The sequence below is a fragment of the Cyanistes caeruleus genome, chromosome 1 (genome assembly GCF_971803275.1).
Source record: "Cyanistes caeruleus chromosome 1, bCyaCae1.hap1.1, whole genome shotgun sequence".
Taxonomy (NCBI): Eukaryota; Metazoa; Chordata; class Aves; order Passeriformes; family Paridae; genus Cyanistes; species Cyanistes caeruleus.
Genome location: NC_141701.1, coordinates 143033379 through 143058590, shown reverse-complemented (window position 1 = coordinate 143058590; position 25212 = coordinate 143033379). Strand labels below are relative to the sequence as shown.

At 37.9% G+C, this 25212-nt stretch overlaps 1 protein-coding gene across 17 annotated transcripts in view; it reads left to right on the top strand.

The window, feature by feature from the left end:
* The window catches only part of ZMYND11 (zinc finger MYND-type containing 11), a 105445-nt gene that overhangs the window by 58123 nt on the left and 22110 nt on the right, over nt 1-25212 (top strand). For 7 of the 17 annotated variants that reach the window (XM_023921896.2, XM_086864839.1, XM_086864811.1 and 4 more), the window contains exons 3-5: nt 4706-4865; nt 17829-17873; nt 20614-20775. In XM_023921896.2, coding sequence (XP_023777664.1) covers nt 4706-4865; nt 17829-17873; nt 20614-20775 — 367 coding nt within the window. The remainder of the gene's footprint in view (nt 1-4705; nt 4866-17828; nt 17874-20613; nt 20776-25212) is intronic. The other 10 variants (XM_023921898.2, XM_086864853.1, XM_086864873.1 and 7 more) reach the window with 2 other exon arrangements.

Below are 25212 nucleotides of genomic sequence, written 5' to 3'. Positions count from 1 at the left end.
GTATTTTGAAGTTTTAGGAGTGAATTGGTGATATGCTGACAGACTTTGGTGCTTCTGGAATGTCCTATAAATTGGGCAGGCAGGTGATTTAGAGGTGGATCAGGTGCTCCTGCTGTCCAGTTTGTTTAGCAAAGGGAGGTGGTGGCAAAATCCAGTTGTCATTAGGTAGGGCATGAGTTAGAGGAGATTTTGTTGCTGTGAAGGAAGGAGTCTGGAAAGGCCCATACCAGGTTTCCCTGCATATTTTTCCTCCCCAGCATTCAGTGTGGCTCAGGTGGGGTGTGCAGCAGGTGGCTGTGTGGCCCCTCTGAGAACTGCTGGAGGCCCCCCCTCCACATGTGCTTGAAAGGTGGTCAAGACTTTATGATGGGTAACACTAATAATATAATAATATAAACTGAAGAATATGACAATATTTTATTGTTATTTACACCTGACTACCATTCATCTGTAGTCCCAAAGAGGTTTGAAATTGATGTTTCACTGTTTCTCTGATTGATATTTTGTGACTAAATTCAGATGAGCATCACATCCATATACAATCTACAAATCTATTAATGATTATCCTTTGTGAGTCTCCTCTAAAGGCTGCCTTTTGCCATCAGATGGATGCATATATATATTCTGATTCTGTTTGTAGTACCTTGTTACTGAAAGTAACCACATTTAAATATACATTTGATGGTATGGCAGTGAGGTTTGCTTAAGGGTGGCAATGAATAAACTCCATGCTCAAGGTCCTTATCCTTTGCTTTCCAAGTGGTGTTGTAATAATTGAAAACATGCATTACTAGGCCCTTAGAAGTTGATTACAAAAACTGTAATTTTGCTGGATTTGCTGGATTCTTCTGTGCTAATGTCAAGGAGGTCTGCACTGCCAGTTCATAAATGGAGAAAATACTGAACTATAAACACTCTAATTTTCAGCAGCAGTTCAGTTGCTTCAATATTCTACAGACAAGCAGCCTCATTTGGTGAGATTTTGAATTTAACATGCAGATTATCAGGCCTAACCTCCACTTTTCATCAGACAGACCCTCATTTTATATAGTAGGGATTAGCAGTTAAATTGTATTTTGAAATGGTTTCTTCAGCCCCCTATCTGATTAGCGCTGGCTTGCTGATTTAGAGGATTTTACTTTGTCTCTGTGCCTTATTCTCACTCATTTGAGTGTATTTGCTTTACCTCTTGTGACTGGGTTGTATTGCACTCCCAAATCTGTTGATATGGAGGACTGGGCAATAGTGTAGCAAATCAGTATTCCTTCAACTCCCTGGCTCCACAGTAAGGCTAATCAGCTTTTATTGAAAGCAGCAGTCAGGAATTGCTTTATCTCCCATTCTTGTTTTTTAACTTGTTGGTGCCAGATGCTTCAGTGCGTGCAGTGCCAGGAAAAGACTTGCACTCTGTGAATTAGTGGTGTCACTTCTGCACAAAGGCATTTCAATATTGTTTTTCCCTGATCTAGTAATGAGGCTGACGTAGTAGTTGGGACTCCAAACATCTTGCTTTCTGTCTCTGAGCTGGATTTTGGCTTATTCCATATTCTCACCATTTTCACGTCATGACAGTTTTTCACATTTCATTATTAAAGAACTTAACTTTTCTGATTTGTGTCTTGTGCCTTAGTCACATCTTTGCTTACCTGCTGTCTTTTCTGGTTGAAAAGAAACAATATAAGTTTTCTTCCAAACCCTACAGTGTTGTTTCTTGTCTTTGTGAATATCTAGCCATGTACACTTCACAGGTTTGAAGTTTTATTTTATTTTATAAAATAAAAATTTGGGGGAGGGTGGATTTTTCAAACAGCAGTTCTACTCTTTGAAGTAAAACATTCTCTTTACATGTGTGTTCTTTCCTATGATAGCTGATAGCATTTTATTTTAAAATAGAGAACATAGCCATTGTGGCTCTCCAGTGGCGCAAGCTGAACATTGACTAAAATATACTTCAAAAAGCCACTGGGAATTTACTACTCCTGATTTACAGCTGGACAAAATGGGGAGGTAATTTAGTTCGTAGCAGTACTTTCACTCTGGTTGAGAACACAGATTGGTTTTGAGAAATGGGCGAATCTGAGCCCTGAGCTCCTTCTCATTAGTGCACAACCTGCCACAGTGGAAATAGGCAGATTAAAGCTCTTAGCTGATTACAGTTGGTTTAAGGCTTTTTGGTTTGTATTATATATCTGTTCTGTTCAGAGGTATGAGTGAGAAATCACAAAACCTGTAGATCATATTTAAGAATTTGGTTGTACTGTGTTTCTGCAACTAGGGATGATGCAGTGCAAAATACACGGATTCTTCAGCAGGATACCCTGAGGGTTATGGCACTGGGTTAATACCTGATTTCTGTTCTCAGACCTCTAGCAGCCCACCATATAAGTGTAGGGAAATCACTTCCATGCTCAGAGACTGATTTATTCTGTCAGTAAAATGGGAAGAATGATAGTTAGCCTATTCTCTATATTTTGAGACCTCTTAAGGACTTGAATTAATTACAGACACGTGAATGCTATGGCACTGTTGGGGAAGTTGTTAGTAGTGAGTTAAAAATGGAAATTTGGTGAAAAAAGAGTAACATGTTGAGAAGGATAATTTGCACTTAAAGAAGCTACTTGTGTTTGCATAAATATGTGCATATGTGCACACACACATGAAATACATGTAACATGATTATATAAGCAAATCGGCTGTTTTCATGTGGCTTTAAAGCTTCAACACTTTATGCTTCTATAGACCAGTGCTGTTCACTTGCACTCTATTTGAAAGTGAAGTAAATAGACTTGAGTCTCTGCCTGGTTCAGACCTTGGAATTTGGATAACTTTGAAAACTTATTTGTGGTGTTTAATCCCACTTGAACAGGTGCTCATGTTGAGTTTTGTTTTCGGTAGAAGTAGAGGGGGATAGGGTTGGGCAGATGAGCATCCAGCCAAGGTGATAGACCTGATGTGCCTTATCTTCTGATTTTGGTCCTTGATCCTATGTGCAAACCACCAGAAGATTCATATGTATTAGCTTGGAACACAGACTTGCTCAGAGTATTGTTATTTCTTGTTGCTTACCTTTTATACAGTGCTAGCATGCACATACCAATTAGGCTTGGACCATGTCATGGCAGACATTGTAAAATATGGTAAATGGCAGCATCTGCCTCTCAGATTTTTTTATCCTAAAAAAAATAAACCTCAAGATCCTGCAAATGTGCTGCATTTATTTAAATGCCTCTGATACCAAGCAGAAACTTATAAATGTCCTGTGTTGCTCTGATTATTGCATAATTTACTATACAAATATATACTTCCACTCAGTCAGAAATCTACTGTATGATTTTATATACAGTTTAGAGCAAAACAAAAATATCAGATTAGCATAAACCAGTTCCAGCAAAACCTGAGAGTGAAAGAAGGAAAGGGAAAGACCTTTATTCATACAAAACAGTAAGAAGTTCAAAAGGCAAATGTCTTCAAAGAGAGGGGTTGATTGAAGACTTGACTATTGGGGTGGTCTTCACTCCTTATTGTAGGTTTATAACTTCTAAGGCATTAAAAATTCCTGTCAGCCATGTTATTAAAAAAATCTGAAATGATTTAACTCTCCTTTTTTTAATGCAATGCTACTGCTTTAAAATAAATCTTTCTTGAGTTTGCTTGTGATCATAATTACATTTTTTGTGAAGGTATTTGTGATGGCAGTCACAAAGGAATTATGGTTGCTGGAATTCATTACGAAGCAGGAAGGTGAGGATACTATAGCTGACAGCTTTGTCTTAAAGCAGGCAAATTACAAATTTCTCTCTGAGGAAACAGGTAAATACAGAGTACCTGGAGAAACAAAAATGGAGAGAAATTCAGTTAGCTCTGTAACTTTAAGAGATCCATAAGCAGGAAAATATTGCCCACAAAATAATTGGTTCCAAGTCAATTCACATGTCTGCTGATTGCATGCGATTGCAGCTCTCCGTGTGCAGCAGCTCCTAAATATGTCCTCAGAATTTTATTAAAATACCTGAATTGTGATGATCTTAAGGCAGAGAGGTCATCTTTATTTGGGAGAAGATAATTTTATGTTGTTTACTCCAAGTTAATATCTGGTGTTAGCCTAGAAGCAAATTATACTGGATAAAGGTCAACATTACACAGCTGAATCTCATGTATATACACAGTTAAGGCTTCGTGTGGGTTTTTTTTTCCTCACCAAGGGAGTTTGTCACAGTGTGATCATTGTGGTTAACTCAAGAAAAGGAGAAAAACCACTTAGCACAGTAACTTGAGCTGTTGGGGTTTCATATGTGATATATAAATTTCACATTTTTCGTAAGTGTGTTGTACAAACAAGCATCACAAAGATTAATTGTACATTCTGTACATTGCAGCATAGTATAGGAAGTGTTAGAGATATGCAAGTTTAAAGTAATTTAAAGGGCACAAATGGACATAGCAGAGACAAGCCCAAGCACCCTATGTGTTCTTTTTGGGATTCTTTGGTGGAAGTTTACTGTGCTACTACTTGTCTAAATGTGTTCATGATAGCTTCAAGAGGAAAAAAGCTGATTTGAAAGGGGAAGTTACATAAATTTTGACTTAATGATTAAAAATAATCTTAGACCGTGTATTATTTTAACTCATTTGTAAATGTTTATATTTTGCTGACACATTTCTAATTTAAAACTAACACTAAAAGACTTCTGTGCTTTGTGTGCAGGTATATGTCTCGAGTCCATGGTATGCATCCAAAAGAAACCACACGTCAACTGAGTTTAGCAGTCAAGGATGGGCTCATTGTGGAAACCCTGACAGTGGGGTGTAAAGGGTCAAAAGCTGGTATTGAACAAGAAGGATATTGGTTGCCAGGAGATGAGATTGTGAGTATAAAGTCTTTGAGAAAATAAATCACGATTTCTGATATCTTAGCGTGAAAAACTTGTTTTAATTTATATTTAAAGCTATTTATAGATTCTGTGTTGGTGCTTGTGAACAAGGAAGTAATGCACTCTTAAATTTTTTAACCTTTTCTATTCCATGGAAGCTTTTTCCTCTTGAATTCTGAGTTTTCTGCTATGAAAAACTGGCAAAGTTCCTTTTCTTGGTTATGCCTCACTTTTATGTAGTATTCTCTTCTACAGCTGTACAGGAAGACAGTAAATATTATTGGTATTACTTGAAATCCTCAGATGTTTTCAAATTCCGAATGGTGTAGTTAAAAAAAAAAAAAAGTCATGAACTTTTTAATCTTGCTTTAATCTGAATCTGAAGAACAAAGAACTCCCTTTCAGAAGTGCAACATGAAATTATAAAATTATATGCAAACACATTAAAAGATGTGTTTTACTGATATTTGTGAACACCAGGGCATTGAATTAGAAAGGATTTTCTTAGCAAATCAGCTACAGGCATCCAAATAGTGTTCCACTGGATGTGTAACATAAATATTAAAATCCATTTAAATAGGTTGAAGGTTATGTGAAGGGAAAAAAAGCATGTTTTTTATATCCCTCCATAGCTGAGGTGGAACACACTCACAAAGTGAGGATAGTCATATAGACCAGGAAAAACCTTGCACAATTGCTTTGCCCTGTTCAGAAGCCCCATTTCTCTATTTACAAGACAACATTTTCCTAACTAAAAAGAGTTTTGCAAAGCTTTAAAATACCTGAACTGGGAGCTAATGCTTTGGAATATAAACTGCATTAAATACTGATAAAAGAGTCAGGATTGTCTCAGACATAACTAATACATTACATTTTGAGGAAACTCAGAAAAACTCTATAAACCACAAAACACCCATTGCAATATTGCTGTTTTCAGTAAGATCCTGAAAGTGAAACAATGTATTGTTTTTGGTTTTGTGGAAACAAGCAATATCCATAACAGAAAACATTATCATCAAAATTATCTCACTTACACGAATCTAAAGTATTGAAATACCTTAATTTCAATACATTGTATTTAATGTACATTATGTCACTGTTAAGATTTTCATTCTAATTTCATTAGTAACCCCCAAGGGAACCTTTAAAGGGTATGTTACTGTTCTCCCTGGGAGGAAACATTTCAAAACTCCAGCTTAGCTCATTTAGGTATTTCTTACATCAGTTTCATCTGTTTAGAGGTGATATTAACTGTGTAGGCTCAATAAGACATAAAGCCTGAGATCTGTGATTATCTCAAGTATTCTGTATATTTGTTTCCTCCATTGCTAAGAGAAAGGAAAAAAAGAAAAAATTTCAAAATGCCTCACAATAGCCATTTCATATATAGTCATTCAAATAATGTTCCTGCTGTTTATTAGCAACATTTGTTTAACAAAACTTAAAAGATAACCATCCTGTAAATTCTGAGTGAGTCATTAGAATTACACAATTATTTAATGTCTGAGCAAAAAATGTTGTCTTTGACCTGATCAAACATGCTGTTGAAGTCACATTATGAATAACCCTTTAGTTAGAAGCATTGACATGCATTTTCAGCATGACTGCTAAGCACTCATACTTTGGGCTGTGACCATATGTTTGGTGGCCGTCTCAGAAGTTCAGAACGCCACACTTGACTTAATTAACAGTTTTATGCAAAAATAAGAATCAGCTTCTGATCCAGCCATGTTTCAACAGTACCCAAACCCAACCTTTCTGATCCTAATACTGAATCAAAATGCTGCAGACAGATGAAGCAAAACTCACTAACTTGGTATAAAGTCATTCTCTTTGTTCTTTTATTCAGAAAGTTTTAATGAGGAACAAAGTGTCATTGTCATCACTCGACATCAGATCAAGTATTTTCCATTCTCCAACAATTTGTGCAAACCCCTGAAGTTTGGTATGTTCTCTGCTTTGGACACACAGGATAGTTTTACAGATGCTTTGTCTGCACTTGATCAAGAGGCAGTTTGTAGTTCTTTGTAATTCAGCACTGCTCAAACCTGGTACTAATGGCTGTTGAACCATGAGCTCAGTTTACATTTCAGTGAGGACAAATACACAGAATTCTTTTTGGAGGTGCGCTTGGAGGAGATGGAGCTCTTCAAAGCAGGGTTATTAATGTTAAAATGGGAATTTCAGGCTCAAACTTCAGCACTTACAGACCCTTGACCTAATTGTCAAATTTGGTTTGACTGGTACTACTGGAACTTGGAAAGCTCAAAATGGGAAAGAGAATACTCAAGAACCAATCCACCACCCACTGACACCAGTGCAGGAATGCTTTTGGATTTTAGCTTCTTTCCTGGCACCACAGTGGAAGTCAGCAAACACAGGCTGCTCCAAAGAGATAGTAAAGGGACATATTCTTATCATCCCTCCTCCCACTTTCTATTTGATTATTTTCTTAGTGTTTTTTTACACTTTTGGAGTTTTGGATCTGAATGTTAGTAAGTAAAAAGATTACTGGTCTTGGCCACAAAACTGCTGAGCACCTTTGTCTGTTCTTGTAAGAGGTGCCTGACTAGAGGATGCCACATGACCTGAAAGTACTGGTTGTGATGGTGACTACAGACTGATGTCTAAATAGTGACAATAATTGAAAGTACAGAGATTATGAAAACTCAGCTCTATTTGAAAAAGATTCATTTGATAATCTGCGGTGCTTGCTTAGGTGTTTCCAAACATCTGCCCTATCCAATAGGTTGATGTAATGATAAGTCTATGCAGTTAGGACATGATCTCTGATAGGATTACTCTTAGCCTTCAGAAAAATTATACTCCTTTGCTCTCATTGTTGAAGCAGTATGTTGAAGCTGCGATAAAAAAATTTAGCAAAACCTCACATATTTAGTAATATAAAAAAGACAAGCGGAGGTGCAAAAGCAAAACAGTTTGAGGGCATCAGGAGGCTCTTCCAAAAGGGATGGCTCATGAAAATTAATGTTCAGAAAAACTGGGGAAAAAAAGAGTGATCAGATTTAAGACTGAGTTACTAAATTTACTAAGTTGCTAAATTTAAAATGTAGAGTCAGTAGCAAAATGTACTGTATTCCAACTGACATTTATGGATTGGTACCTGAACAAGAACTTTGCTGCAAATATTATACCTCCAGGGCTTGTGCAGGTATTCATTTTGTTTGCTCATTTGCCATGTCTCCAGATGTTTTGCACATTTTCAAAATGTGTTCTCATCTTACAGGCTTTCTTATCTTGCAGATGATTAATGCATTTGCACAAAATAAATGAGGGAAGAATTTCTTTTTCCTTTTTATTCAGTATTTTAGTTAGGAATTTTGAATTTTTCTGTTTGTTAATGCATTATTATACAATTGAACAAAATTTCTTCAGCTTCTTGCCTTGCAAGGGAAATGTCAGTCCTGAAGTCTGATAATGGAAGTTTACTTTTTTCTTTCTAAATGCTTTGTTTCTATTTCTCACAGAACTACTGGAATTTGGACATGCTATTTATTATCAGCATAAAAAAAATCTCCTTGCTCTTTGGGTTTAGAAAAAAATTTGCAAATCAGTGTTGTTAACTATGTTTTGAACACAGTTGATAAAATAGAAAGAAAACGTAGTCCTTCAAGAAAATTACAATTAATCTGCTTACTTATTCATTACTATTTTCTGTTCTGCCATGATTTTTATGTACTTTTATCTGTGCACCATAGTGCAGTGTCTAACCCCAAGGAAAGAAATTGAATTTAAGTACCATGTCCTATAGCTTTATTTGGGGGGGGGGGGGGGGGTTAGATGCAGATTTTAGAGTTAGTTTGTCTTACTCATTTACATTTTTCTACAGACAGTGTGCACTGAGCTATTTTGAGCATTTAATATGCTAGTTCTTCCCCTCGTGATTAAAGTCATAAAACTGCTCTGACCCAGAGAGAGGCTTTATGAATGTATAATTTCAATTTTCCTGTGTTCATAAAGCCAAAAATATTTTGGCTCTTCTAAAATGGAGATGTGTTCATAACACAGGTTCATTGTTTGCATCTGATTGCTACATATCCCACTGTACTGCTGTGGTTTAAAAATGGTTCATAGGGCCAAATTCCCTAATGAGATGTGAAGAGTGAGGCTTCACGCTTCCTTAAGACACTGTGAGCTATTTCTTTACTGAAGACTGCATGAAAGGTGATTATATTTTCAAGAAATTATTCTTTCACAGAGTTCTATTTTCTGATCATTTAATTGATTGCCTATAGAAAGAGACAGCAATTCTTCTGGCTAGTTAAGTCTGATTTTGGGGGTCAGTTACATCCATTCTCCTGTCTATTTGGTCCTCTCTGTATCTAAATTATTGCCTTTCCAATTCTTCCCTCTAAAGATGTTTTAGGTTAGTGGATAGCACACCGTTTGGAGGGGAAGTTTCCTTGCTTTTTCCTACTTTCAGAAGACATTAAAGGTACAATGTGTAACTCATTACTGAGGAGTTTTCTGGTATTTTAAATTGAGAAAGTACTGGTGCTTGCTCAAAGCAACTCCAGATACTTTCAAGTCACAAGGCTGCCTAAATAATCCATCTCTTCACTCTGTCTGTATTCCCATCATTTTAACATTATTGTAACCCACTGCCAGCACTGTGAGTCTTGAAGGTGATTTTGTTAACCCAAGTGACCTTAGGCACACACCCAGTTATTTTTGTGATTTGATGTGCTGCAGGTTCAATTTTACTAGGTTCAGTCTAGGAGAAAGGAGTATTTTTGGCTGTTATGTTTGTGTTAATCTAAATTACTTTAGATTGAGCAAAGGCTTGATTCCTTGCTTGCCACGCTTAATTGCTTTTGTAATTATATTGATTTTTCCATGCTAGGTCAGTATTGGTAGCCAGAAGCTGTTTTTTGAACTGGCTATGTCATCTTGAGTCTCCATAAATGTGAAGATAATTGTAAAAAGCTTAAGAACTGTCACTGTGAGGATTTGAATCTTTTCTGTGTATAAAATACATTTTAAATAATAAAAAAAACCCCAAACAACAACAGACAAAACCAAACCTCAATCCAAAACTAGTCTGAACAGCTACCAGTTCTTGCTAGCAAGCTAGGGGCTTCTAAATAACTAGGCTGAGGAATGGTTTTAATGTGCATCCCATTCTTTTCAGTTAAGGGCAGAAGGATAATATGAAACAGCAATAGTGACAGCCAGTGCCTTCATCATGAAAGCTCTTACAACTGGAGAGCACAAAGAGGAAGAACATGTCACACCAAATGAAGAAAAATCTCCTTCATTGTTTAAAAAAATTCTCCGTTTGCCTTATCCATCCGTATTGCATTTAATGTAAAGTCCTGTGCGAATTCACTGATCCAAAACCAAACATAGCCAAGCCACAGTAGTGAATATTTTTCACACATTGGACAAATTGTAAATTTTCCAGGTTGGAATGTCCCAGACAGATTCCTAATTATTGTGAAAGTGCCAGCATTCTTTACAGTTGGTGTTCCACTCATGCAAAGAGTTAATGATTGATCCCATGAGAGAAAAAATTCAAACTGGCTTCCATCCCTTACTACCAGACATCAGGGAGAGTATGAGGAGGCTTTGAGGTCAGGCCACATACCAGACTGGTCACACAAGAACACTCAAGGAAGATGAGCTTCTGAAACTCTTTGAGTCTTTTCTGTCTGTCTTTCCATCCTTTAAGGTCCCATCATTTGGAGCTTAATTTTCCAAAAGACTGCCATGAAATCAATCCTCCATGTGCCTCCATTTACATTTTTCTTGCAAATCATTGTCGCAGACTGCAGATGTGATTCTGTTTATTAGTAAACCAAAAATAAGTGGATTTGTGAAAATTCAGAAAAGCAAATATATTCAAATCACCAAATCAAAGCACAGAATATTTTGTCCTAGAGAAGCAAATTAGAATTCTAAATTCCCAACTCGAGGACAAGAAATTCTTTCTGCATTAAAGCCAAGACCCTCTTCTGTCTTTGCATTAGGGCTGTTAACATACAGCTCATGAGAATGGCCTCACAGCCATTCCAGTGGTTCTTCCTGCCTCTAGATGGGTTAAGAATAGTGAGCAATTCTCTGCATTCCTTTTCGTCTTCTTTTTCTCTTCCCATCTGTTCAGGGGTATTTCTTCCTCTCCTCTGCTCATCCTTATTTTTTGTTCTCTGGAACGGGAATTCACAATGTTTGCAGGTTCTTCACATTACTGAAGGTGACACTAGTAGACTCCATCTGACTGCAGAGAGATGCTGCTTCTTTTAAACTGGTAAAACAACCTTGTCAGCATCTTCACTTGGCTCTCTCAGCTTTGCCAACTTGACTTTTAAAAATTCAGTTGATGTAATGCTGTAATCCTTGAGGCTTTCACTCTTCATTCTGGAGTTGAGATACTGGTAATGTTGTTCACAGATTTCACCAAATGCTCTTGTCTGATTGAAGGGGTGTTTTAAAGAATGAGAATTTACCCTTGAGTTTGAAGTAAACTAGTCAAACTAGTCTGTAGGAAGGTTCCATCATGGGATTTAAATTATGCTAATAGAATAATGACATAGATCAGTCTGTCTTGAGTTTGTTTTGAAAATACCCATCTTGGGTTTTTTCTACCCCTTTTGTGCCCACCCTGACCTAGTAGTGTTGTTTTTATTAACTTTTTGGGTTCAAAATGCTCTGTATCTCTGGCAACTGATTAGAATCTTTTATTATTGTGTCATGCTGGTCATTGAATGAAACTTCATTGAAGCTGATGGGCTTATTAGTATTTATGCTTTATTCACAATAAATGCAGTCCCCATGTCCTTCTATCAGCTGACAGCTGAAACAATATCAGCCACACCTACAGCACAGGACACATGGACAAGAGATTTAAGGAACCTTTGTAGGAGGTTCTGCTGTTGGTTCAGATAAAATGTTTCTGTGTATACTGCTTGTTCAGATAAAATATTTCTGTGTGCTAAAACATCAACCTAAAGAAACACTACAAAATAAGACCAGAGAAGCAATGTAAACGTATTTTGAGCAAGAAAAGGGAAGAAGACCACTTTTGTGCACAGTTCTTGAAAAGAGACTTGGAAGTACAAGCAAAGAGATGGTTTATTTCTGATCTGGATTCACCTTCCTTCTAGGGGAACAAAACCATAATGTGGACATAAAAGGCATAATAAACACTGATAAACATTTCACTCCATCACTGATTTATCTCCCTAATGCAAATAGCCTACACACCTCTTCTTGACTCAACCTCAGTCAAAAATTGTGACATTAACAGCAGAGTCAATCCAGTTTCTGAGGAGATAAGTTGAAAGTTTCTGTTAACCTTGAACTTGCTTGGAATGTGTAGAAAGAAAAAAACATTTTCACTTGAAATTATTTTCTATTTCCAATATCCTGGAGGAGAATACTTGTATTGTCTCATCTCAAGTAATGTACACTGCTACTACTCAAACATGATCTTGGGAAGGAAATTGAGATTTATTCATTACTTCAGGAGCACAGCTCATAGGCTGAGCAGATAAGTCTGACAGGGGTTTAAGCAGTCAGTTTGGCTGCTGACATGCTACTGTACTTCCAGAAAAAAGCTCACTGGTTTAGCATTGGGAGCTAGAGCCTGGCTCTCTGGTTTGGGGCCTATCACCCCAAATTGCCCAGAACATGACTGCCAGGTGGGAAGGTGAATAAAAATCTTCCTGTCCTGGCAGGAATCCAGAGAGGGCTTGGGTGATTTCTGCCCAGAAACTGAAGACTTCTAGGACAAACTGTCAATAAATGAATTAGACTAACTTAGGCTTGCAGATTAAATTCAGTGAAAGAAAGCCAAAAGTGTTCTGAGAGGATGTGGAATTCTCTGCAGAGCCTGAGTCTTCCTGCATCAGTGCATCAGAAGAGGAAGCAGTTACTAGTGAATAAAATGGAAATGGATTGTTACAAGCCCATAAATACATACACTATGGAGAAGGAGATTTTGGTCTCTCCCCTGACTGATGGTTTTGTGTTGGTTCTTTTTAGAATAGAACAGGTTTCTAAAACAAGATAATTTAAAAATTCTGTAAAACAAGAAATTCCAATTAATTGCTGAGATGGTAAAACCTTGGCCATAATTAACAAATAAATAAATAAATAAATAAATAAATATACTTGAAATAAAGCTCAGTACTTGTGAGGACATACAAATTCACAATTACTTTGGATTTCTTTGTGATAAAATATGAATAATGAATACCTACAAAGTATCCTGCAGAGTCAATTTACGGGAATCCATTTTAAAGATAAAACTCAGGTCAGTGAAGGAAAGAATCTATAAAGGCAACTGATCTGAATGGATAGATTATCCTGTCTGTAAAAGCACACATTGTAGCTACCTGCTGTGGTAGTTTTCTAGAAAAAGAAGGAAAAGATAAAGTGAAACAATTTTTACAAAGGGATTCTAGCTGCTGAAGTCTTTTTGGCTTTGAAAGAGAGATGGATGCTTGTTTATTTGCTGAGCACTTTGGATGAGCAAAAGCAGTAGGAAAAACACAGATGCAAAACAGGAAGAAATATATCTAGTAAACACATGGCTAGAGGAAAACTGCAGGGGAGAAAATAAGCTTATTTTGGTGCTGAATTTACCCCAAAGCATTGCTCTAGCATTAAATGTAAAACATGTGATGATCTAAGAAACTTTTATCATTGTAAAGCAATCGTCCTGATCAAATATGGATCCTTTACAGCAATGATGAAAGGGAAATACTTTATTAAACAGCTAACTCACCATTTACCTGCTGCAAAGATGGAGTAAGTCCTCTGAGCCATCAAGGAATTAATCACACCTTCCTCAGTTTGAAGCCTAACCTTTTCATCATTGTTCTGATGAAAAGATAAAAGCAAATCCTGTAGGCTACTGAAAGGATGTTTACAGGAAGATTCATGCTTGCTAAGGAATGATGGAGCCAGGGATGTGGCACGAAGAGAAGGCTGAGCCACAGGGCAGTAGGAGGACTGCCCTCACAGCAAGCTAAGGCCTCTAGTGAGAAACAAACACAGTATCCCCACTGCATTTGAAAAAATACTGGGAATGACATTCCATGACACATAATGTTTGTTCAACCCAGGTATTATTTGGTGCATGCTGGTGTCTGAGTGGAAACTGGTACATCTGCCAGAGACCCCTGATAAGCTGGAGATTTCTTACTGGCTACTATACCCAGTGAGATAGAGCCTGTTTAAAATAGAGGCCAGTGTGCACGTCTGTGCAGCTCTACAGATAATCAGCCACACTTTGTAAAACTCCTCTTACTACAGAGAAGTTACTTGGAAGTTGAACAGAATTGCAAAAACAGTGGATAGATGGACAAAGGGAGGCATTTCAAACATGAGCTGGTTTAGCATTTCTGCAGCTCATCAGGGCTGTTAGCAACTGCTCCTGTCCAAGCCTGTTTCAGGTTGCCTTTAGTGTGGGGCAAAGATTCCAGTATTGACACTTTGAGAGAAGTACAAAACAGACAAATGAAGTTGGCAGTAGCTATTTGCAGCAAATGTAGAAGTAAGAAGCGTTTCTTCAGGTTTTGCACCAGAGGACAGAAGTCTCATAGGTAGTGCACTCCCACCGCGGTTCCTGATAGTCGTGACTCATAAAGATGTACTGCAAGGTTTTAGCAATTACCTTTAGTAAAGCTCATGTCTAATTGAGAAAGCTTTGATGGAGCAGATGCTGCCTGAAAAAAGACAGAAAGGAACTGATTTATTAAGAATGGAAAATGTGTTTAGACAGAAATAGATTCTGCTTTGTTTAATGTGAGTGGGGGCATAGGTTCCTGCAGCATACTCCGAGTCCTCTTAAGGAGTGGACCCGGATACCAGAGAAGAGTAATGAAATGGTAGATATATCCATGTTAGAATGCAGTACCACCCCTTCTTACATAATAACAGCTTTTAATTTACAGCAGAAAGTTTGAAATATGACAGATTAAGTAGAGAAGATAGCAATTACTTCCCAATAGCAGATGATGATGATGGATGCATGTTGCCAAACCCAAGCAAAATCAAAGATGTGAAAAAAATGTGCATCATTCTTGAGAGGCATTTATTTCAGTGTATCTTTCTACTTGATATGGACTGGTAGTCAACTCTGTTGGGTTCCAGTGAAGAGTTACTGAAGGCCAGCAAGGAAACCTTGACATCAGAACCCAAGATTTTAAAAGCTTCTCTCTTAGTTGAAGGGGGGAAAATGTAAAGAACTCGGATGTTAAAGCTGATAGAGGTGAGAAGAGATTAAAGTGTTCCTTATGGCTGTTCCCAAATCCTAAAATATCAGAATCCAGAACATTTGCTTCAGAACTATATCTTTAAATTGGCCATGGCCTATCTCATTGCATGTTAAAGAAATGGGAATCTGAGAAATAGTAGAAACTCATTTATTGACATTCTTTAAAGGGTTATGAAATAATCATGGAAAGATTACACTAAAGTCTTGGGCTGGTAATTTGTAAATGTCTTGAAATAAATGTAACATGCAAATACTACTATTTTAAAATAATTTATATTTTTTAAATTACTTCTTTCTGCTGGCATGGACCTTACTACCATTCTAGATTCTACCATCGTGACAGGCCAAAAGTGTTTCGATACACGGTGGGTGAAATCTGCTGTGTACTTGCTAATACTCTTCCTTTAGACTAGTGAAAAACTGCTCTAAGTTTCTTATCCACTGGGCAGCTGGAGCTGTAGGGACTGTTAAAGCATAGACACCATGCAGGGCTGACAGTGAGTTTGTGCACAGGAGGGTCTGAATGCAAATCTGGTCATCTGGAAGGAACTGTGTGTGTGCATGAGTGTAAGGGAGAGGGAGAGGAACACCACAGCAGCACACCGTAAAAGAAACACAGGGGAAGCACTTACAACAGAACACCTGGGGGGAAAAAAAGTGCAAAGAGTGCTATGGGACAAGTGCCACACAGGAAATGTTGAGAACCATGAATGATTTCCTTCATTTGCTTCATATGGAATTTAGGACAACAGAACTGTATGTATACTATTCGTAAATAAACATGATTGTGCCCAAGGGTAACTGACTTATAACTGTCTGTCCCATCTATGTGACCCTTTTTTTTTTTTAGCTTACTGTTTGGGTCCAAAGGATATCCATAATTTGGATTGTTTGGGAAATCTAGTTCAACAGTGTGAAACCAGCAAATCCCCATAAGGGGGAGTCTCATGAATAGAGTTTTGCTTTTTTCCCCCCTCCCCTTTTCCTCTCTCCACCTGATAGTAGAGTGACTTAATACCGAGTATCTGGGCTACCATTAAGGGACTTGGAGAAAACAGATTAACAGGTAAGAAATGAGCTATGTTAATGGAATGTGCATTATAAAGAGGCAAAGTGGTCCTTTTAGACAAAGTCTAAGAAAGGAGGTTATACTGTTTTCATGTGTTATGCCTACATATAATTTGTATGAAAATGAAAATTTATTACTTGTTTTAACATCTTTTTTTTTTACAATAATTACGGGCTTGCTGTGCTATGGAAGTGACCTAATAGTTACAATTGTGACCTCTAAGTTATTGTTAATTTTACTGTCAGTATGTGCTTCACATCTCCTACTTAATGGTATGCTAATTGTACAGCAGGATTTCACATTCTCCAACATACAGATTCCCTATTTCAATTACAGCTAAGTAAATCTCCATTACTAATGAGTAAGCATTTCTTTTCCATGTACATTTGCATTATAATGGACATTTTCTTTGTGCACTAAAATTATTCTTTCCTTGACAACAACTATGTATTTTATTTTACAGTAAAGGCTACGACATGGTGATTCATTCCTTTCTGTTGGGTTTATCTGTATTTAAATTGTCAAATGTTCTGGATAGCCTGACATTTTCTATCCCATGTTATTTTTCTGTACTTCCAGAATAAATGTATGTATTTGCTTTAAGACAGCCTACTTAAGACAAATGACAAAGAAAAGTAAGCTTACGTGCCGGTCATAAATTAAGATGTACTTTTGAAATTGTTGCAGTACTTCACTCACGTCGCTGAGAAATCTCAGCTATTTATGTCAGTGCAAAGTGACCTTTATGATGTAATGTTTGACGGATTTGGGTATAAAGAACAAGTGACCACATGTGGCCCGTATGATTGCAAGGTCCCGCTCTGCCTAACAGAGCGTGGCTCTTTGGCTATTACACACAGTCCCCCGAACTCATTTGCTGCCCTGCTGATGCATAGATCCACGAATGCAGCGGGCAGCTGGGCAGAACGAAGGGGGAAGGCCTCCTGTTGGATCTGAGTTCCGCAGCTTTGCTGCCAAACCCGCTGCCTCTCGGGGCCAGTCACTGGTGCCGCTGAAGCGCTGAACTTGGGCAGAGGATTCCCTTTGCCAGCACAGTGACCCAGGAGACCCTCCCTGCCCTGCGCCAGGAAACTGAGTCCCTGTGGCGGAGATCCTTCCTTCGCTCTGCATGGCCCGGGGAAAATGTGCCACCTTTTATACACAAATAAGGACTGTGAGTTTTATTCATAAAGTGATAGCCTAACCTTTCATAATATGCAGGAGAGGTGTTGCTTTGCTTTTGGTGGGGCCGCTCTCTATGCAGTAAATTATGTATGTTAGAAGGTTCTTTTTTAGATGCCCAGAGAAGGTTTATGGGTCAAAGAGAGTGCATTAATTAACAATCATTCATATTCTTGATGATTTTTAAATTGGCCTGGTGGTGGGTGTGTATATGGATAGGAATGATGGGTGTTGGGTTCTTTTAATCATTTAAATACATGGGATATTTTAAAGAAATAAAATGTGGAGAAAGTGCCAGGTAGCATTCCAGGAATGGAGGAGGAAATGTATGCAACCAGAAGTTAGAACTAACAGATTGATTTCCTGGTCACTGTGCATGAATTCTTTCTAGCCTTGTGTATATCCTGATAATCAGATGGCTTACAGTATAGATACAAAGTTTGTTTTGTTTTTATTTTGAAAGGCCTACGGTATGCAGCCTTTTTCCCAGACAGCAGCAAAAAACAAGGTGAACAATTTTTGCACTATGTGGTTTTGAATTCTGTCATATTTTCTATTACGTTTCTGTCTTCCATTAGGATAGCTTAGTCTCCTCTCTTAGCCACCACCATCATCCATGTCCCTGCGGGTCCCGAGTTGGGTGTGCATCCCGTGTTCCTGGCGGCCTCCGGGGCTGCCGGTGCCCGCTCGATGTCGCAGCTCCCGGCGCTGCCCTTGGGCCGCCGCTTTCGGGAGCGCCCGGCGACACCTGGCGGTGCGAGCGGGAACTGCAGCCCCGCCGCGCCCGCCGTGCCGGAGCGTCCTGACCTGCCCGACCCCGAGCGCCGGCAGCCTGAGCTGGGCACGGCCAAACTAATCCCATTTCCTGCATGAAAATAAATAAATACATGGATAAACGGAGTGCTGGGAGCACATTCCCCTCCCATTCACACTTAGGTAAACCGAGAGAAGCGATAACCGACATTTCATTGCTGTTGGAGGAAAATTAATGCCTCTGACCTCGCTATGGAAGTCAATAGTCCACAAGGGTTATGTACCTTTTTTTGTCTTTTTTTTACTAGCTTCTCAAATATATTGCACAAATGAATGTTTTATGTATATTTATGCACTAAATATACTGCATTAAACTAAAACTTTTTTCTGTGGAAAACCTTGTATTTAGAAATAATGAGGTTTTCAAAACTACAGTGTGAATACTGAAGGAAGCTTTTTCTGGTGTTTTATTTAACGTCATGGTTTCTGGCTTGAGTGTATGATTTTTCTTGCCAGCAAATATATTTCCGTATGTTTATGAAATTCCATGTCTCTTTGCCAGCATATTTCTTAACAATGGAATATCTGGGAGATACGAATATGTAACCAGCACAAATAAAAATTAAGAATCTTGGAATCCTGATTCTGTGGTGAAATTGCAGGACCTCTTGGGGTCTTTTCAGTTTAATTTTTATCTAAATATACATTTAAGCAAAACTGATTATTTTTCTTGCTTAACTGGCCCTTTGCAGCCACCTAATTTTTTTTTCATTTCATACATACAGTTAAAATCAATGAAATACAAAACACTATCCTGATTTTTTTCTCAGTCTACAGGCAAATCAAGTACACCAACAATGCAGTATCTTTAGTTGTTTACAAAATATCCTGAAGAAAGGGCTCCCAAAGTACACAGCCACCGGACTTTGGAAGGGGAAAGATTTGGTGAAACAATATTGAGTTCTTTATAGCCAAAATTTGGTTGTGTTATGCCATTTTGAGATATACAGAATTTACCAATAAAATGAAATGAAAAGAAATGACAAAAGATCAAGTTACACTGTTAATCTGCACAACAAAGGAGGGCAAAGTCTGAGTTCAAAAATAACTGGTGAAGATTTCATAGGGTGGGTTTTCCCCCTCTGAACTTGCTGCCTCTGCAATCCTACATTCATGGTACATCAACTTTAGTGCAGGCAGTCTGGGTTGAGGCTGTTCCAAAAACTCTTGTGTTCACGGGGGCTCTGGTCAGATGAGTTCTGTACACAACACAGCTTCTTCAGCACAAGGAACTGGAAGCACCACTTGAGTGTGGCACTTCTTACACTGCTCCACCGGAGGAGACCTTTCACACAAAGACTGCAGTTCCCAGGCACAGAATAATGAAAATCAGACAAATGCCAGTTCTGGCAGCTGGTGGGAATTGCTAACTCCACCTTTACAACATGACATTAGAAATAGCTTGACCAGATTTTTATCAAGATAATTTATTGAAGAATAGGAGCAGTTTTTTTCAGAGATCTGAACCCACTGAAAAGTGACATTTGACATGAAAAGGCATTGGGAGTTTTATCTGAGATATGACAGCTATTTTGTCTTCTAAGTGTAGAGAAAACCATGGCGTTTCAGATAACAAACATAAACATTTAACAGTGGCCACTGGCAATTCTGCTTGGTTTTAGAACTATAGATTCCTAGAGCAAAATTCTGCCTCCAAATTATATGCATGCTGCTCTGATTTATTTCAGCAAAGCTTGTGCACGTTTCAAAGGTCAGAATTTGGCCGTTGGGGGTGAATTTTCAAGGAAGAGTATATTAAAGACATCTGTGCATCAGCAGAACCATATCCTTTGTCTTCTGTAGAACATTTCAGGAATGAGCCCGGTGCTATTGAGCAGGGCAAGTGAAACATTATATATTTTTTGGATTGCATTGGGATTGCTTAGCAGAAACATTTCTTGCAGTAATTGGTTCATGATTTCATTTATTTCTTGTAACTCAACACTTTTGATGCTGAAAAGTTGTCAGTTTTAAGAGAGCAAAGAGACTGGAAGGGACCACCCTTCAGAAATTACAGTTGAAAATATAATGTAACAATCAAACTAAGGGAAATAGTCCAAGAAAATAGCTATGGTCTGTTGAGGTGCACAAACTTTTGTTTGCAATCTAATACAGAGAGGTCAACAAATGTTTTACACAAAGGTAGAAAACAAACCCACTTTTCATTGTGGACAGAGCTCATATTTGAAATTGCAACTAATCAGACACTTGAAAAAATTAAAACTTGGCATTCATATTCTATTGGAATTAGTATGTATTAAATTGATGAAGACCTTTAAGCACGTAGGTTTTCCCCTGTTTTTTAAACATTATACACTTCTTTAAAATGTTTATAATGTCTAATTGCTGCTGGATTTCAAGACATATCAATTTTGTTCTTAGTTCCTGCAGATTTTGACAGAATGTCATACCAAAATATTTTGTATTTTTTGTAGGACTGGGAAACAGAAAATCATGACTGGTATTGTTTTGAATGCCATTTGCCTGGAGAGGTGTTGATATGTGACCTGTGTTTTCGTGTGTATCATTCCAAGTGTTTGTCTGATGAGTTCAGGCTTAGAGACAGCAGTAGTCACTGGCAGTGCCCAGTTTGCAGGGTGAGTACCTATGAGATTTAATGTGCTGATTAGAGGATTGATATTCATTAATAGATTTATTAAGGTGCCCAGATGGTCTGGCCAGGTTAATGGGTAAAGAACTGACTATTGAAACAATGGTACATACCTAGAGCATCTGTACAGAGGTACCAAAATGTGGTGCATGTAGCAGATGGCCATTTTTGAAGACTCCAGCAAGTTTTACTTGCACAGTACCCTGTGCCAGAGTGTGAGCACCTGAGTGCAGTAAAGTGTGGGAATCTTCAACAAGAGTAAACAAATTGCTGTGTAAGATGCTATTGTTTTTATTTAATGTGGTTTTAATGAATCATTTTTGTATTTTGATGACTTGCATTCTTAATATTTTATTGGAATGGTATTTTACATTATAAAGCCACAATCATGTTACTGATTAGGCTAGTATCAAAAATACGGAGTTAAATCCTACTTGTCATTTACTGATGTGGATTCTGTTGGTGCAAAAAGGGCAATCTGGATTTCACTCATGGCATCCATATCTGTGTTGCTTTTTCTTTAAAAATGCTATTATGAGTATGGCAGGGAGACAGCAAAAAGCATTTGTTATATACTTTCCAAGAATGGGCAGAAATGTTGTCTATATATCATTAGAAGATTAAACATTCTGGTGCTTACTGGTACCTAGCCTTGAATCAGCCAAATACCTGTTGCTGTTGGCATCTTGGTGTCACCTCCCCAAATGGAGCACTTCACTAGGCTTCCTACAGACCTAGGCTCCTTTCCTGTGGAAGGAATAATGCATGTGAATGTTTCAGATAAAATTGTTGCTACAGAAAGGCATAAAACTGCCAGTTCCACCCTGCCTAGGATTGCTGGAGACAGAGGCAATTCCTTTGCTAAAAGCTTGGATTAGCTGTAAGCAGCAGACTGACCTTAAGATGATCTGTGCTGCAAGGAATGTAAGTTTTCAGGCACTCAGTGGGATGGGGAAGCAGTTGTTAAAAACACGTGGATTGTTATGTTTCAAAACAGCACTTTTTAACTGTTGTTACCTTAGAATGAGTTCCAGAAAACCTGTTGCTGTTGCCTCAGACTGGGAGCTCTCTGGGTTTAGGAAGAAAATCAGGCCTGCCTCAATGAAGCTGAAAGTAATGAAAAAGAAGTAGTGGCAGGGAAAAAATAGTTAAGAATAAAGACATATACTGTATCTCTCCATATTGAATTGCTAGCATTTATTTTAGCTACTCAACATTCCCTCTGCTAAAAACAAAAGGTATGACCATATATAGATGAATTACTTTCAGGTTTTTAAATAAATCTCTAAAAATTGTTGGGTCTTATTATAAGTATTGATAATTCCTATAATTAGTTAGATTTAGGTAAACTGCATCTAGTCTTCACTTGAGTTTGCCAGGAATTTTTGATGACGCCCGGTGAAGGTGGAGAACGTGGATGGTTTATGCCACCTTGTATATGAGGTGGTTTCATAACATCTGTCTTGTACCATGGATGTCCTCAGAGTGGAAATGCTGAATCATTGCTTGAAATATGCTCTGATACGTCAGCTTTGAGAACAGTTTGACTTTCATCATGAAGCCCTGAAGTCCTTTATGGCAATGATATTAAATAAATGTTTACCTTAAAAAAAAACAAACCTGTGAAACTTGAGCCATGTGCTCTCTGCCTATCTTTCTGCATATTGGTTCCTTTTTGTTATTCAAATATTAAAGAGAGGTTTTGGGGGCTCTTAAATACTTCCTGTCCCAGAGGCCTTTGGCTTGCTTAGTGCCTCAGGTGATGATCAACCCATTTTTGTGGATATTGCCATTGTGAATGCCATGGCATCCTTTCACCCCCTCTGCCAGCAGCTCCTATTTTTTCTTGTCATTAATTCAAATCCCTTCAAGCCCTAATTCTGCAAACTTGGACTAAGGAGGCTTGCACAGTCTGTAAGTGAGGGAGTCAGCATCCTTGTGTCAGTATTCATCCTTCAGTATTCTGCTACTTTCTCCCCACCCTCCTAGGAAATGACTGCTCTAATTTCATTTTAAAAGCAAGAAAGTGGCCTACATTCAAAAAAACTAATAATGTGGAGAGAGCCCTGGCCGATGTCCAGAGGGCATAACAGAGCTTAACTATCTCGCATAAGGGCAGTGGGGGATTTACACTGCGTTTTCAGCAGTAAATATGTATCTTCAAGGAAAGTGATAGCTGGGACAAAGAGATACATATATTTTCAAATTTAATTCTATAACTGGACATAGCACTTTTGACTTGGAGATTTCAAAGCTTTTTACAAAGGTGAAGTAAAAATATGTTTAAAACATAATATATTGGGAGAAATAATCAAAGAATTCATTCTTATGTTAAGGTTGCTTCTGTAATGCTGCCAAGGTCAGCAAGCCTTTGGATTTTTCGTTTCACAATTGCTGGTTGTATTAGTTTGATCAACCTGTGCAGCTTTATCCTGCACACTTGACTACTCAGAAATATTTTATAAAGGCCATTGCTAAGGATTTGTTCATAAATTTAAAATTTTTTTTCCTCCCATATCATTTATAACAGTCCCTTTCAAACCTTGTTCTGAACTCTGTTTGCCTGTCTGTGTTTTTTTTCTATTGCATCCATAAACAACAATCTACAGTTCCTCATTTTTCTTTTTTTAAATTGATGGTACCACTCTGAATATTTTTGTACCCTATATAACTCTCAGCAGGAGTCAAAAGTCAAAGAAAGTTCAATTCAAACCACATTGCACTGATTGAAAATTTTCCCTGACTGTTGACTAATCATTGTCTTAAGTGAAATAAATTGGCATTATCAGCAAAATTCCTGGTAGACAGGTCACAGGAGAAAAACTTAATATTGAATGAGCTTAGAGATTACATTTTTCACTACTGGAATGGTCCATTACAGACAGGGTTAGTCAACTCGGTCTCTGAAGGATGCAGGAAACTTCTACATTTATTGCTTCTCTTCAGTTAAATAAAATGAGGGAATTAATTTTCTTCAGCTGTTAATTTAGTACCTAAAGACTACAAAAAGTGCTGCCAAAATACTAATTTTTTGGAGGGGGAATATATATATAAAAAATTATGAATAGGAGAGTATCAATCATGTTGGTGTAGCTGACTTGTATTATTTCTTGTCTAAAAATCCAAATGTTAAAAAAAAAAAAAAATTATAAGAAGGCAAAATGAAGCATTTTGATACTTTATTTGTCCCAGAGAAATAAATTTTGATTCATGAAACAGAAAGAATTAGTCATGTTGTTTCACTTGACTCCTAGAGTTTTTTACAATCATCTGATCAGAGATTGGTGTTCTATGCATGTTCTTTGCAAGGACCTGCAGTCAATTTACCTATCATAGTGGGTATTCCAGTATTTCTGGAGTTTATAGATAGGAAACCAAAGTAATCTGTAGAGCTTAAGATATTAAATACTGTGCTGGTAAGTATTCTATAGATAGGCTTTTTCTGAGTTCTGCTGCTATACTGAGCATTTCCTAGAGTACATAAAAATAAACCATTATGCAGTTCACAATCAACTTCAGACAAAATTTGACAAGTGAGAATGACAAGCATTAGAAAGTTGGAAGCACAGGAAGATGGAGGTTACTTAAGTGAAGTTACTCAACTGCTTAGATCAGGGGGGTTTAAGTACCAGCTGTCAGTCAAGGTGGTTAATGTAAAATACAAGGAGGGAGGAAAGAGCTTTATTAACCTATTTCATAGTGTTATGGTAGGAGTTTGAGACCTGTATGGGGAAACATATTCTTGAAACAGTATTTGGCATGATCACACAAATAGTAGTCGTGGATGGATGGGTAAAGGGAAGTCCTAGTGTAGGACCAGCTTCAGCAGCACATGGCTCAGTGCACAGAGCCCCCAGCTGTGAGGTGCTTGTCCTCACCAGTCCCTCCCATGCACCCTGGAGTAAATCAGGGAGCTGACAGAACTGGGCACTGCACAGGACAGAATAAAGTATAAAGGAATGTGTCCACAGCAGTGAGAAAACTGGGAAACCTCCACTTAGAGCCTCCTGCCACCTTCTTTGTGCAGATAAAAGCATATTTAATTCATATGATGCTTCATATTCAGAAAGTGCTTAATGCACCATACAAGTAGAAATCAATTTGTGGATTCAGCTGTAACATTTCCAAAAGCATCTGATGCTTTAAAAAGTCTAATTTTACTACATCTGATCATGAAAGAGGCAAGTCTTAGGGCATATTTTGCTCCTGCAGCAGCTTTTCTGTGTGATACTTAGGGCACACAGTGCATCGATTGCTCTGAGACCCATTCCATGTGCTGCATACCTTTCTTAATGGTACAGGAAACCTGAGGACCTGAGGGTTGGAAGTTTGAGAGGGCAACAGAGCAGTAAAGCGTTCCATATGTAGCACCAAATTCCTCCGGCAATTTAAGCCCTAAAAAAGTCCGAGGGCCAGTGTGTAA